The sequence below is a fragment of the Chrysochloris asiatica genome, unplaced genomic scaffold (assembly GCF_000296735.1).
Source record: "Chrysochloris asiatica unplaced genomic scaffold, ChrAsi1.0 scaffold00104, whole genome shotgun sequence".
Classification (NCBI taxonomy): Eukaryota; Metazoa; Chordata; class Mammalia; order Afrosoricida; family Chrysochloridae; genus Chrysochloris; species Chrysochloris asiatica.
Window position 1 is genome coordinate 10,568,902 of NW_006408622.1, and position 15,046 is coordinate 10,583,947.

Consider the following 15,046-nt stretch of genomic DNA (forward strand, 5'->3'; position numbering starts at 1 on the left):
GTAGAATATTATCAAAAGTCAATGGTACTGAAGGAAGATGTCCAATGTACACTGAAGGCATTAGAAAAGAACAAGGCTCCAGGAATTGATGGGCTACAAATTGAAATCTTTTGACAGACTGATGCAGCACTGGAGGCACTCATTTAACGATGCCACAAAATTTGGAAAACAGCTACCTAACCAACTGATTGAAAGACACCCATTTTTATGTCCATCCCAAAGAGAAGCGACCCAATGGAATGCAGAAATCATTGGCCAATATCATTAATATCACATGTAAGCATAATTTTACTAAAGATAATCCCAAAACAGGTGCAACACTACATTGGTAGGGAGCTGCCAGAGGTTCAAGCTGGATTCAGATGAGGATGTGGAATGAGGAATATCATTGTGATATCAGATGAATCCAGGCTGAAAGCAGAGAATACCAGAAAGATGCTTACTTGTGTTTTATAGACTATGCAAATACTTTTTAAAGTGTAGATAATGGCAAGCTATGGATATCATTGTGGTGAATGAGTATACCAGAACATTTCATTGAGCTCATGAGGAACCTGTACATAGACCAAGAGACAGTTAGAAAAGAACAAGGGGACACTGAATGGTTTAAAATCAGGAAAGGTGTGCACCAGGGTTGTTTCTTTCACCAAATTTGTTCAATCTGTATCCTGAGCAAATAATCTGAGAAGATGGAATGTATGAAAAACCTGGCATCAGAAATAGAGGAAGACTCATTAACAACCTGCAATATGCAGATGATACAACCTTGCTTGCTGAAAGTGAAAAGGACTTAAAATACTAACCAATGAAGATCAAAGACCACAGCTTTCAGTATGGGTTGCACATCAATGTAAAGAAAGCAAAACTCCTCACCACTGACTTTAATATCATGATAAATGAAGAAAAGATTAAAGTTGTCAAAGACTTCATTTTGCTTGGATCAACCATCAACACATGGAAGCAGCAGTCAAGAAATCAAACAACATATTGCATTAGGCATATCTGCTGCACAAGACCCCTTTAAAGTGTTTGAGGGCAAAGGTGTCAGTTTGAGGACTAAGATGCATCTGACACTAGCCGTGGTATTTTCAATAACCTCCTAGGCATGTGCAAGTTGCACAGTGAATAAGGAAGATTGCACAAGAATTGATGCACTTGAGTTATGGTGTTGGACAAGAATATTAAAGATACTGTGGTTAAGTCCAGGACTGCAAAGTTGGTTTGAACCACAAAGTCGGCGGTTCAAACTCACCAGTCACTCCTTGAGACCCCTGTACTGGATCTCTTTGAGTCAGAACTGACTTGATGGCACTTTAACAACAGCAATGGACTGCCAGAAGAACAAACAAATCTGTGTCGAAGAAGTACAACCAGAATGCTCCTTAGAAGCTAGGATGGCCAGACTTTGTCTCTCATATTTTGGACATATTATCAGAGGGGATCAGTGTGTGGAGAAGGGCATCATGCTTGGTAAAGTGGAAGGACAGTGAAAAAGACCCCCAAAGAGATGGATTGGCACAATGGCGGCAACACTAGGCTCAAGTGTAGCAGCAATTGTGAAGATGGCACAGGATTGGGTGAGGTTGTGTTCTGTTTACAGAGGGATACTAAGGGTCAGAACCAACTCAACGGCACTTAACAACAACAACAACAAGGTGGACATCCATGAGTGTTGCCACCCATATCATCTGGAGGTAATCATACTCCAGTCTCCCCATGTGGAGACCTCTTTTCCTTTAGTCTTTGTCTGCCGGCTTTATTTTAAGTAGATTTCACTGCTGGCCAATACTACCAGCTGTGTTGTTGTTAAGTGCCGTCATGTTGGTTTCTACTAATAGTCACCCTGCTTAGGGTTTCTGAGGAGTGGCTGCTGGGTTTGAACCACTCACCTGTGGTTGGAAGTCCACTATTTATCCTACAGTGCTACACTAGGACTCCCTACCAGCTGTGTTGTTGTTAAGTGCCACTGAGTCGGTTCCGACTGCTGGTGACCCTGTAGACGATTTCCGAGGAGCAGCTGGTGGGTTTGAACTGCTGACCGTGTAGTTCACAGTCCACTGCTGATCCACAGTGCTTCACCAGAAGTCCTACTAGCTGTTGTTGTTGTTAAGTGCTGCTGAGTCAGTTCCAACCCATAGTGACCCTGTGTAGGGTTTCCAAGGAGCAGCTGGTGACTGGTGGCTGTGTGCTGTGGTCGGTTCCAACTCATAGCGACCCTGTACAGGGTTTCCGAGGTTGTAAATCTTTACAGGAGCAGAATGCCTCATCTTTCTCTTGTGGAACAGCTGGTAGTTTTGAACTGCTGACCTTGTGGTTCACAGCCTGATTCGTAACCACTATACTACGAGAGCGCCTTAGCTGGTGACTAGGAGACAGAAATTAGAATGATGCTGTCACAAGCTAAGGAATGCTGGCAGCCAACAAAAACTGGAATAAGAAAGCCCTCCCAGAACCTCAGTTTCTGCCCAGTAACACTGATTTTGGGCCTGTGACTTCTAAAATGAATTTTTTGTTGCTTTAAGCTACTCTGTACATGGTCATTTGTTATAGCAGTCATAGCAAACTAATACATCAGCCAACAACCATTGTTCATTTTCTGGTATTCTGTGGCAGGCACTACACTAAGCACTTTCCAAAGAAGACCTTATTGAATCCTTAAAACATTCCATGAGATTGACACCTTCATCATACTCATTTTATAGATGCAGAAACTGAGGCATAGAGAGATTAATCTTTCTAAAGTTCTACAGCTGGCAAATAAATGGAGGAGCTGAGCTCTGATCCTGGAACCCAGTCAGCAAGCAGTCTAAATCTGTTGTCCAGGATCTTTACCATGGTCCTTTAGTCCCCATTGTACTGTGAGGGTTAGGATTAGTACTAACTGTCTTACCAGACCTGGAAGTCCTGTGGCTCCAACAAAGGAGGACACAAGGAAACAGACAAGAATGTAAGACCAGATAGAACATGTCATCTGCTTCCCACAATGAGTATCTGCACCGTCACCAGACTTCCCCCAAAACTATGAAAGCCTGACCTTCACCCCTAATCTCACAGGATCTAGGCAGCTAGATCTAGCCTTTTGTATATTCTAGTTCCTGTTTTAACCCCAGATCCCAGATGCTATGCTCTTTCCATTGGTCTCTCCCTTTCTATCTCTAAACATTTTGTAATAACAGTGAATAGACTGTCTTGACTGTTTCTCTCTACCAGATTTACTTGTGTCATTTAGCTTTTATGATTTGCATTAATGTTTAGGAAGATGTGAATATGATTGCGAAACTGAAATAAGAATTTGGGAGGAGAATGACTCCTTTATTCCAATCCTGAAGAGGTTGTCTGACCTTTTGCTTCCTCCCTGCTGTCTATGCAGAGCTGATCTTCAGATCAGGAACAGAACTAAAAAGTCTCCCCCACTCTCAACCCCTACACACACACACACACACACACACACACACACACACCCCTTCCAGGTCAAGCAGAAGTTAGTTGGTTATCATCTCGGGCTATCTAGCTTAGTGTTGACTTTGAGCAGAGGAGCGGGGGAAGTTTCTAGAACTGGAAGTAGCAGAGATTTCCTCTATAAAGCTGGATATCACTGCAGTGCTGGCTGATCCTGCAAAGAGTGAGTCAAATCAGGCTCGAAGCTGAATACTTTGTGTTTTGTTTTTCAGCCCAGCCTTCCCGCTGCTTCCCTCACCTCATTTGTTTCTGTGACATATGCAACTCACCCTCCTTTGGTAGCTGTGAATTATCAGGGCTTCTTTCAGTTCATAGACTTAAATTTAATTTAGAACCACGGACCCTCAAGAAGTGTGTGGAGTAGTGTATCAGAATTTCCCAGGTGTGAGAACAGAGAACCGTAATATATGTTGTTTTGAAACGGCTTGGAAATTTTCTTGGAAGGGGGAAAACTTCAGGTTTTCTTCATACAAACCACAAAAAGTAAAGTTTGTGTTTATCGAAAGTGGGAATTGGTTAAAAATAGATTGAGAAATAGTGATGCAATTGTTGTAATACTGTAAGACTAGTTCTTAGGAAAGTTTATATGAACGGGGATTCTGTTCGTGTTGAACCAACACTTTCCATCACCAGAAATAATCAGTGAAGACTTAGCTTGCGAAAGTGGATTGAGAGCATGCAGACTGTCTTAGCTTGGGAGGTCTAAAGTGTGTATCTCTCTGCTTGTTGTTGTGAAGTGCCACTGAGTAGCTTCCAACTCATAGCGACCCTGTATAGGGTTTCTGAAAGCAACTGGTGGATTTGAACTGCTGACCTTTAGGTTGCTGGTGCAGTGCCTATCCTGTAGTGCCACACGATTGTCAGATGTGCCTGAAATCCCACATTACAGAGACTTAACACCTAGAGAACTATTTTTCTCATGAAACAAGAAAGAAACAGTTCAAGTCTGGTGCTGCCGTTTAAGAACAATTATCAACAACCCAAGCTTCTGGATTCTTGTCTGACCATCTGTAGATTTTGACTTTCGTTCGTGATTATAAGAAATATCTACTGTATAGTTTGAGCAGAAAAATAGGGGTGGGGAGTACAGAGGGCAAAACTAGATTAATCCGTTACTTAATCAAGAGAATTATAAGATTTCCCAGAAGCCCCAATCACCAGATATCTGATTACGTCTCATTTGCTATTCCTGTATCACATGGCCACTTCTAGGTCAAAGAGAGTCTGAGAAGGTAAATAGTAACGGGGAATGTTACCAACTTGACAAAATTGGCATTCTGTTGGTAAGGAAGAAGAGGAATGTGCCAACATTATACAACTCTTGAATAGCAAATATGGACAACAAAAACTTCTAAGACTAACATATTTACAGTGACCATAAAAACGTGTGGGATTTTAGAGAGTGTTTTTATAAATTGTTTTTATTGAAGTGTAGTGTACATACAATAAAACACAGCTGATGGATATTAACATCTGTACATAGGCTTGTAACCAACACCCACTATGTCAGTGGGTGAACATAATTTAAATCAAGTTCCAACAGTGGTGGTGGTGGTTATATGCCGTGGAGTTGGTTCTGACTCATAGCAACCCTGTACGGGGTTTTCGAGGCTATAAATCTTTACGGGAGCAGAAAGCCTCATCTTTCTCGCATGGAACAGCTAGTAGTTTTGAACTGCTGACCTTGCGGTTCACAGCCCGATTTGTAACCACTACGCTACCAGAGGTTATGTTTGTCTTCGAGACACATCGGATGTGCTCATTCTGTTAGGCATCGCTTTAACTCATTGTCATTGGGAAATTTTTAGATTCTGTAGATTGCATTTGTATTTTCTTTTGACAGATGTGTCTTTCCTGTCTTAGTGTAAGAATGCAAACACAGCACTGTGGGATAGGAGATAGGAGATGAGCCATCCAAATCCTAGCTGTCCCACCTGGAGAATAGAGGGAAATCTTGAAGTGTCTGGTGAATCCGCACTGCTTTAACTCTCAGTACCATTTCTAGCCATGAACCACGGAGCTCATAGGCCATGGAGAATCCTACTGTGGAACCAAAATCAAGACTAGACAAAGACAAAACGTCACTTGCCCAGAAGCATCTGACATGGGCCATGGCCTCAGCTGCCCTGAAAGGAGAGGAGAGTCAGGTTTGTCAGTATTGAGCTGAAGATGCAGATGAAGCTGCCAGACTCCCCCCAACCCCATCTTTGATTTACTTCTTTAACTTTTCATTGTGAGTTGAGTGACAGCTTACAGAACAGATCACATTTCTACCACTTGTCTGTCAGTTTGTCGTACTGTGGTGCCTTGTGAATTGCTGTGATTCTGGAAGCTATGCCACCGGTATTTTAAATACCAGCAGGGTTACACATGGAGGACAGGTTTTAGATGAGCTTCCAGACAGAGACAGACTAAGAAGAAGGAGTGACGAACTACTTCCAAATATTTAGTCACTGAAAATCTTATGAGTAGCACAGAAACACTGTCAGATACAGTGCTGGAAAATGAGCCCCTCAGGGTGGAAGGCACTCAAAATGCAACTGGGGAAGAGCTGCCTCCTCAGAGTAGAGTTGACTGTGATGATGCAAATGGAGTAAAGCCCACGGGACCTTCATTTGCTGATGGGGCACAACTCAGAATGAAGAGAAAAAACTGTAAACATCCATTAATAATTGGAACATGGAATGTATGAAGTATGAATCTAGGAAAATTAGAAATTGTCAAAAATGCAGTGGAACGCATAAACATCGATATCTTTGGCGGAGAAAAGATTGAAGTTGTCAAGGACTTCATTCTCTTGGATCAACTGTCAACATTCATGGAAGCAGCAGTCAAGAAATCAAATGACGTGTTGCATTAGGCAAATTTGCTGCACAAGACCTTTTTAAAATGTTGAAGAGCAAAGATGTCAGCTTGAGGGCTAAGGTGCACCTGACCCAAGCCATGGTGTTTTCAATAACCTCATATGCATGTGAAAGCTGGACAGTGAATAAGGAAGACCATAGAAGAATTGATGCTTTTGAGTTATGGTGTTGGAGGAGAATATTGAAAGTGCCATGGGCTGCCAAAAGAACCAACAGATCTGTGTTGGAAGCATTGTAGCCAGAGTGCTCCTTGGAGGCCAGGATGGTCAAACTTCATCTCTCATACTTCAGACATATTGTCAGGAGGGTCCAGTCCCTGGAGAAGGATATCATGTTTGGTAAAGTGGAGGGTCAGAGAAAAAGAGGAAGACCCCAGTAAGATGGATTGGCAAAGTGGCAGCATCAATGGGCTCAAGCGTGGCAACAACTGTGAGGTTGTCCCAGGATCGGGCAGTGTTTCATTCTGTTGTGCATAGGGTTGCTATGAGTTGGTACCAATTCGATGACACCTAACAACAACAACAACAATCATACACTTCTTTTCATCTCGATTGCAGTCCCTTCAGTGTAACATGGCTTATCCCACATCCTCTGTGGTTCTTGTCTCCATTCCTCCTCCTTTCCCCACTTTTCTGATTTTGTCCTTGGGTAATTGCTGCCCTTGGTGAGCCATGGTGATGAGTTCAGACCCACCTGAAGGGTGACCAAGGCCCTTAGTCTCAGGGTTCCAGCAGTCTCTATCTGACCTGTAAGCCTGTGTTTTTATGATTTTGAATTTAGTTCCACGTTTTCTTGCACTCTATAGGACCTTCTCTTGTGAGCCCTTTCAGAGCAGTTGGTAGTGGTAGGTGGGCACCATCTAGTTCTTCTGGTCTCAGGGTCATGGAGACTGATGTTCATGTGGTTCATTAGTCTATTGAACTAATTGTTTCCAAGTGTCTTCAATTTTCATCATTCTTCTTTCTTCCAGATGGGGAGACACCATTAGTTGTACCTTAAAAGACTGCTCATGAGCTTTAAGATCCCAGTTGCTATTTTCCAATGTAGGATGTAGAACATTGTCTTTGTGGGCTATGTAATCAAGCTGCCAGACTTGTCATTGATAAAAGAAAAGTGTGGGATCAAGTAAAGGTCTTTGAGAATGTTCTGCTTGAGTTAAGAAAAATTAGGGTAAGATACCACCCTGATTTTATGTTCCTTTGCTCATGCTTAACATACTTGGCTTCTATCAGTTGCTTCTTTAAACACCTGTTAGTCTCTCCTTTTCCACTTCTTGTTCGAATGCTTATTGAAAGCCTTGTGATCTGGATTGATTCTCCTCATCAAATTTCCCATAAAGCACTGGTCCACAAGGTCAGTTTGAACCACAGGGTCGGTGGTTTACACTCACCAGCCACTCCTTGGAAGCCCTATACAGGGTTACTATGAGTTGGAACTGACTCGAAGACACTTAACAACAACAACAACAACAATATCTCAGGAAAGCTTACTCTATTTCCTCTCCTAGACATCTCAGACTTTCGGCTTCTACCCTTCTTGGATGAGAAGTGTTCTTGTGAGGATTTTGAAGTTTGGAATCTCGAGCCTTACGAAGAAGAGGAGATAAGAAAAATGACCGTCACCGAGTTTCATCGGTGCTAAATTCTCTTATTTTCACAGACGTTTCTTTGCCTCTTCTGAGAAAGGCAAACTTGGTTTGAAGGAAAAGAGGGGTTTGATGGTTCTTTCTAGTAAGACTGCTCCATGCAGTGGCCTTCAGCAGATCAGGATCATATCCCCATGCACACAGTGTCTGCATTTCCAGCTGAGATCTCTAATCTGGTCCTCCTGGCTCTGAGTGGCTTGGCTTTTAGGATGGTACAGAAACTGAGTGGGAAGGGCTTGTTCCCAAAGCATAGAAGGAGGGAGCTCTGGGTGAGTCCTGCTGTTCTGTGATGTTATTCCTTCCTGCTCCCTCTAGAAAGGATAATGGAATACCCATAATGAAGGATGAAATTAGTAACCATTTACTACTCATCTTTTAGTTTACTTAAACTTACAAACCTGGACCTTTCAATATTATTAGGAACCAGTGACTTGCATTTGTTGCCTCTACTTGCCACATACCAGTGTGTCTCAACCTTGGAAAATTGCTGAGTTAGAAAACCAGGTAACCTGCCTGTGTTCTTTGACGTGGCTACCAATCTAAGCCTCTGCTTCCCGCAATCTTTAGATCACACTTCTTTTTCAAGTTGGCTCTCTTCACTGTTGTTACCTGTCAGATTGCTCCCAATAGTGGCACCTCCCACTCTCTGCTGTGTGTTCCAGTATCTCTTTGCACCCAGCACCACCATGGTGAAGGTGCCTGGACAGTGAAGGGTTTTCACAGTCTATCCCAGGAAACATCTTCACACGGCAGGGCTAGGGGTGCATGTCGGTAAGCACTTTGACCTCTTCTTTCCTTGGGACATAGAGCTTCCTTATTCAAGAAGTCATATATCAGAGGGATGAGGAGTAGTCAGTGAGTTCTTCCTGAGGCAGCTAAACATCTCTCCAAATTTCTACCCCTATGAATCTAATGGATCTCTCAAGTCCCACCTTTCCTTTCAGGTCTCTTTGTACATCTGCAATCTGTTTGATTTACACTTTCTTCTTTGGAGGATTCTTTCAATTGATTTTTATTTACTCTCCAACTGGTTCTTACTTCTCCTTCTGCTCTTTCTTCACCTCCCTTCCTCCCCCACTGTCACCCAGGACGACAGATTAAGTTCCTGTTCCCTTCTCAGCATGATCCAGCCAAAGCAGGTCCATCTCTGGTGTTTTGCATCACCTGGCATGCCTGACCATCAGAGTACATTTCGTAAAAATTGGGGCTACTGACTTTTAAGTCATGGAGCTCCAGCTAGCCCAAAAAAGTGTCCAAAGTCCAAGTGAGCCCTCTTAGTCCATTACTGCCTGGGGAATTAGGCTTAGCTCTTTTTTTTTTTTTTAATGTTTTATTGTGAATTATATGATAGTTTACATGAGAGAACCTCAGTTCCATATTCATTCCATCGTATATCATTACATTGCCATGGTTCCAATCCCCTCCATGCATTGTCTTCCGACCAAAGGGCATATCCTAGAAGCCCGTGCTCTACACTCCCCCTCCCCGCCTCAGTCTTCGGCCCACAGTTCCTCTCCCTCTCTGGATCCAAAGTCCCCAGCCGCTTCATCCCTCCATGTCATCATCTCTGTCTCCATCTCAGGCATCCCCGGTTCTCTGGGTGGGGTCCCGTTCTCGGCTCTTATCCGTTGGTGGTCCCAGAGACCTCCACTGCTAGACTGGAGAAATAATCACTCTCTTCCTTGCTACAAAACATCTACCCTTGCATTTCCAACCCTCACAATCCGTCTTGATAACCATTATTCACTACGGTATCGCATGTAACCCATCTGTATTTCATTTCATCAGCTCCACCTAGACAAATTGGATAGTACTCACTGGTGATTCTACCTTCCTCCATGCCCCCTAGCTCTAGGTTCCCTTTTGAAAGCTTGTAAGCCAGTTACTTCTTGCCTTTGTAGTCCCTTCCTCCCCATTGGGTATCCAATGTCCAAGTTGCCCCTCTCAGTCTACTCTGTGTGTGGAGAGTAGGCTTAGCTCTTGTTCCCATACATCTTCTCTTTCCCAGTGTCCTCTCTCTGAGATCTGAGAGAGACAACCCCGGCCTCCTCAGGCACTCCTAAAAGTCTCTTAGTTTAGGTAGACAAGATGCGTTACAATGAATTCCATTATTCATCTTTTGGCCTTGGTTCTTTGAAAAAAACGACTTGAGAGATTTTCCCCTTAAACTCTGAGAATTTACCTTTGCCTTAGTTCTTTGAAGTGATAATTTGTCTTCTTCCCTCCACGCCTGCAGGTTGCTTTCTACCCCAGACGGTTGTTACTTTTGCCCAGAGGAAGAACTGCAGAGATTGTTAATTTCGTACAAGGCCTAAATTGATTGACATCTCTTGGGTAATTGAAAAATCCAAACAAAACCAGTTGTCTTCACGGTATGAATTAGCAAGTCAACTTTGGGTTTGTTTTTAACTAAAGGTTAATGAGACGGTGACATCTTCACCCCAGCTCAAAAAGGGAGCTGTCTCCAGAACTTATTTTAGGCAAAGCTTTACGTTCCTCTCCACGTTGCAGCTTATATTACAATCCCATCCCAGCTCAGCACTTCTTCCAGACATTATAACCATTCATAATCCATATGGGAATGTATGAAGTGTTACAAGTTTTGGAGACAGAGTTGAGTTGGGTTGAAATCTTGGCTTCCATCCCTTGCTAATTTTGTGTTCTTTGGCCAGTCACCTACCCTGTAATTAACCTACTGTTACGGATTGAATTATGCACCTTAAAAATGTATGTTGTAAATTCTAACCTGTATGCTTATTAGGAAGATGAGACTTTGTGCTCCTTTATATATAGGTTCGCTATGAGTCGGAGTTGACAGAGAGAGGGGGAGAACAGGAGAGCGAGAGAGAGGGAGAGAACAGGAGAGCGAGAGAGAGACTTATCAGGAGCCCTGGTGGCACAGTGGGTTAAGCATTGGACTGCTAACCACAGGGTCAGCCATTCAAATCCACCAACTGCTCTGAGGAAGAAAACGAGGCAAGCTGCTTCCATAAAGGTTTCCTCTGAAACCCTATGGAGCAATTCCACACTTTCTACAGTGTTGTTGTGAGTTGGAATAAAGTCAACAACAGTGGGTTTAGTATTGGCTTGGTCTATACTTGTTGAAGGAGCTCTGGTAGCATAGTGGTTATAAGTTGGGTTGCTAGCCTAAAGGTCAGCAGTTTGAAACTACCAGCCGTTCTGTGGGAGAAAGATGAGGCTTTCTGCTCCCATAAAGATTTACAGCCTCGGAAACCCTGTACAGGGTCGCTATGAGTCGGAACCAACTCCACAGCACACCACCACCATATATTCGTTGAGGTGTGGCACTGTGAGTTAATGCACTGGACTGCAAGGTTGGTTTGAACTTCAAGGTCGGTAGTTCAAGTTCACCAGCTGCTCCTCGGAAACCCTATACAGGGTCACTGTGAGTCGGAATCAACTCAATGGCACTTTTAACAACAATATACTTGTTGAAGGAGTTCTGTGAAGGAGTTCTGGTATGGCACTGTAAGTTAGGTGCAGGACTGAAACGTCAGTTTGAACCACCAGGTCAGCAGTTCAATCTCACAAACCATTCCTTGAAAGCTCTATACTGGGTCATAGAGTCGGAACTGACTCTCTGGGACTTAACAACAACATACTTCTTGAAAGGAGCTCTGGTAGCATAGTTGTTACAAGTCAGGCTGCTAACCTCAAGGTCAGAGGTTCAAACCTACCAGCCATTCCGTAGGAGAAATGCTCCGGCAGAGATATATAGCCTTGGAAACCCTATACAGGGTTGCTATGAGTTGGAACCAACTTGGTGGCACCCAATCGCTACCACCACCGTACAAGTTGAAGAAGCACTACTAGTGTAGTGGGTTACAAGTTGGGCTGTAACCTCAAGGTCAGCAGTTTGAATCTGCCAGCCACTCTTTGGTAAAAAAGAGAGGCTTTCTGTTCCCATAAAGATTTATTGCCTCATGAAACCCTGTACAGGGTAGTGGCTATGAGGCAGAACGAACTCCAGGGTCACAAAGACTACAACCACCATACTTATTGAGGCAATCTCATTGGGGGATAGTGTTTTCTTTGTTATATAAATGAAACCATATCTGTGCAGGGTGTGTGCATGAAGTCATCACTTTTTTTTTTTTTTTAATTGGTCCAACTTTATTGAAAGGTGTTCTTTCACAGAAGAGACAAATAGGTACCAGTTTGTGGTTTTAAGGCAGGCAGAGATCCAAGTTATGTTTTACTACAAAAGAATATAAAATACATTAGGTCAAACTACAGTGTAAAAAGAGAAATGAGTAGCATAGCCTTATTAAATGTCTTCTTAAGCTCTTACCTAGTTGCAGCTCTTGAAAATTCAGATAACCAATTTGAATTTAATGATAAAACCTAGTCACTTAACTGTAACATAAAAGAAAGATGGTCACATTAATGTGTACGTCATCCCTAAACTTTTAAAAAACCACTTAAGTTAGAAGGTACCTTGTTTATACTACGTGAAAAAATTGGACTTGTATCAGGAAAAATCATACTGGACTACCATTTTTTAATGAACAACAGGTGATAGAGAGTATTATCTCTGGCTTTATAAATGCCAAATAAATTCTCTAGACTTCCCTTTCTGTAGGTTGCTATTCAGGCTCTGTACCTCAGCACAATTCATTTGCCACAGAAAAAAGACTTCAGTATGAGAATTGGCTCAAATGTATATACTGTGGGAATCTTGTCTATTTGTTTTTGTTAAGAATAATCTTGATCTTCAGGCTCTTTTTAAAACCTGCTCTGTTCCCAAGATCACTCTGAAAATTTATAAATACGACAGCACAGACAGCAACCTGAGTAATTTCAAGGCACTGTGTTTCACTCATGCCTCCTTGGTATTTCATTCCACTTTTTAATAACCATCCCCACTCCTCTTTAGAGTATTTGAGGTTCTTGCTGTCCAAGGCTTATTTCTGCACCAACTATTTAGGAAGGTCCCTTGACCATTAAATTAGCTTTTAGAGATTAGAATTTAACACACATTCAAAATTCCAGCTGTCCAACATCCATCTGTTCCTAATGTCGAACAAAGCTATACAATATAGCAAAATCCCATTTATTAAACTTTTACCTCATAGAATTTTTTTTTTTAATTCTATGCCCCAATGTATAATATAAACTTAATTAGATTCAAAACATGGTAAAACAAATGTAAAAATTTCCCCAGGCTTCTTAAAAATACTGTTTTGGGCTGACAGATTAACACTATAGATCCGATCTGTCTCTAAGAAACACAGTTTTTAACCTAGTAACAGAAAACCATTCTTGTCACCTGAGCTATGGCCAAGATTGTAAGTAAGGTTAAAATTAAAGATATCATTTTGGATTCTGTCCTTTAATATTTTTATAAAGAAATACTATGAAGAAGCTTCCAATTCAGTAGAAACATTGATGAAAACTTGGTAGAAGTGGGCCACATGGGGCTATCGCACTCGTTTTTTTTTTGTTGGTTTTTTTTTGTTTTTACCGGTTTCCCTTAGTCTCCTCTCCCAGCATCATGTTGTTGTTGTTAAGTGCCGTCGAGTCGGTTCCGACCCATAGCGACCCTGTACAGGGTTTCCGAGGGTGTAAATCTTTACAGGAGTAGAAAGCCTCATCTTTCTCCCGCGAAGCGGCTGGTAGTTTCGAACTGCTGACCTTAAGGTTCGCAGCCTGATTCATAACCACTACGCTCCCAGCATCATAGTCCTGCCGATATTCATCTCGTACCTGGCCACCTGAGCGCCCTCGGCCATACTGCCTGCCTTCCTGAAAGCCTGCATCCCAATCTGTGCGAATGACGCGCTCATCCAGACGAGTTCCATTTATGTACTGCATGGCATTTTCTGCATCTGGTCTTGAACAGTACTCCAAAAAACAAAATCCACATGCTGTTTTCTTCACTTTATCCAGGCCCGTAATGATTTTCTTTAGGTCACCTCTTTTGCTGGAGAGTTCATAGATTTGTTTCTTCAGTGGTGTCAAAGGAAAGATTTCCAACATACAGTGGACAGCGTTTCTTTACTCATTCTTCTTGTTCGTCAATGTCACCCCAAAAGTGCTGGTCCCGGTAGTGGCTCAGTTCTACGGAGGAGTCACAGCGCAACGCCTTCAGGAGTCCGCTGGACATAGTGCAAAGACGTGGACGAAGACGCCGCCACTCGGAAAACACTATGAAGGCAGCTGCAGCAGTGGTGGCCGAATCGGAAATAAGCCATCACTTTTGAGATAAAATTGAGAAAGGTTGATGCCACATGGAGACCATCAAGGAACTGAGGAACAGAACCTGAAAAGAGATAAGGACCTTCTTCTCTCAGCGCCAACACAGAGAGAATGCCTTTCCCTCATTGTTGTGAAGTGCCGTTGAGTCGGTTAAGTGGCCGTGCATAGGGTTTCCAAGGAGCAGCTGGTGGGTTTGAACCACCACATGACGACTTTGTGCTTCGTAGTTCAGTGCCTATCCTACAGTGCCACACCCGGAGTCCACCCTAGAATTGATTGTGTGACTAATTGGAGTCGGTGTCGGTTCCGACTAATTAACAACCCTGTGTAGAGCTCCTTCCAATGAGTGCCCTGAATTCTAACTTGTAGCCTACTATAAGAAAAGAAATTTCTGTTTTTTAAAGCTACCTACTTGCGATATTTCTGATATAGCAGTACTGAGAACCTAAGACATCTACGAAATGCCCCAATTTCAGGGTTTAAGAGCACAGACTTTGAAGCCAGCTATGTGGGTTGGATTCCTGAAACTTGTTGTCACTGTTACCTTGGGCAGTGTTACGTACCTTTTCTGGGACTCAGTCTCCTCATCTGTAGAATGGGGATAACATTGGTATGCCTACCTTATAGAGTTCCTGTGAGAAGCGAAATGGAAATCTATGTGGTTTTTTGGTACATTTATATACAATCATGTATGTGTGCACATGTGTAAAAATGAATGTATGTACCTGGCACATGGTGTTTGTAAGTACTGGTGATTACTATTACTAATATTTTATTTTTGTTTAGGATAAGACTAATTTATATGAAAATAAGTTAGTTTGGAAAAAAAGAGTAAATCATAATATGGGTGCTACATGAG

At 42.5% G+C, this 15,046-nt stretch overlaps 1 protein-coding gene across 1 annotated transcript; it reads right to left on the bottom strand.

Moving 5' to 3' along the window:
* Nucleotides 1-5,576: 5,576 nt before the first annotated feature.
* Nucleotides 5,577-14,095, bottom strand: LOC102826778 (nuclear cap-binding protein subunit 2-like). Its single transcript, XM_006867415.1, is given in 3 exon segments — nucleotides 5,577-5,585; nucleotides 13,657-13,932; nucleotides 13,934-14,095. Coding segments are annotated over 3 exon segments (447 nt in total).
* Between the last annotated feature and the right edge of the window lie 951 nt (nucleotides 14,096-15,046).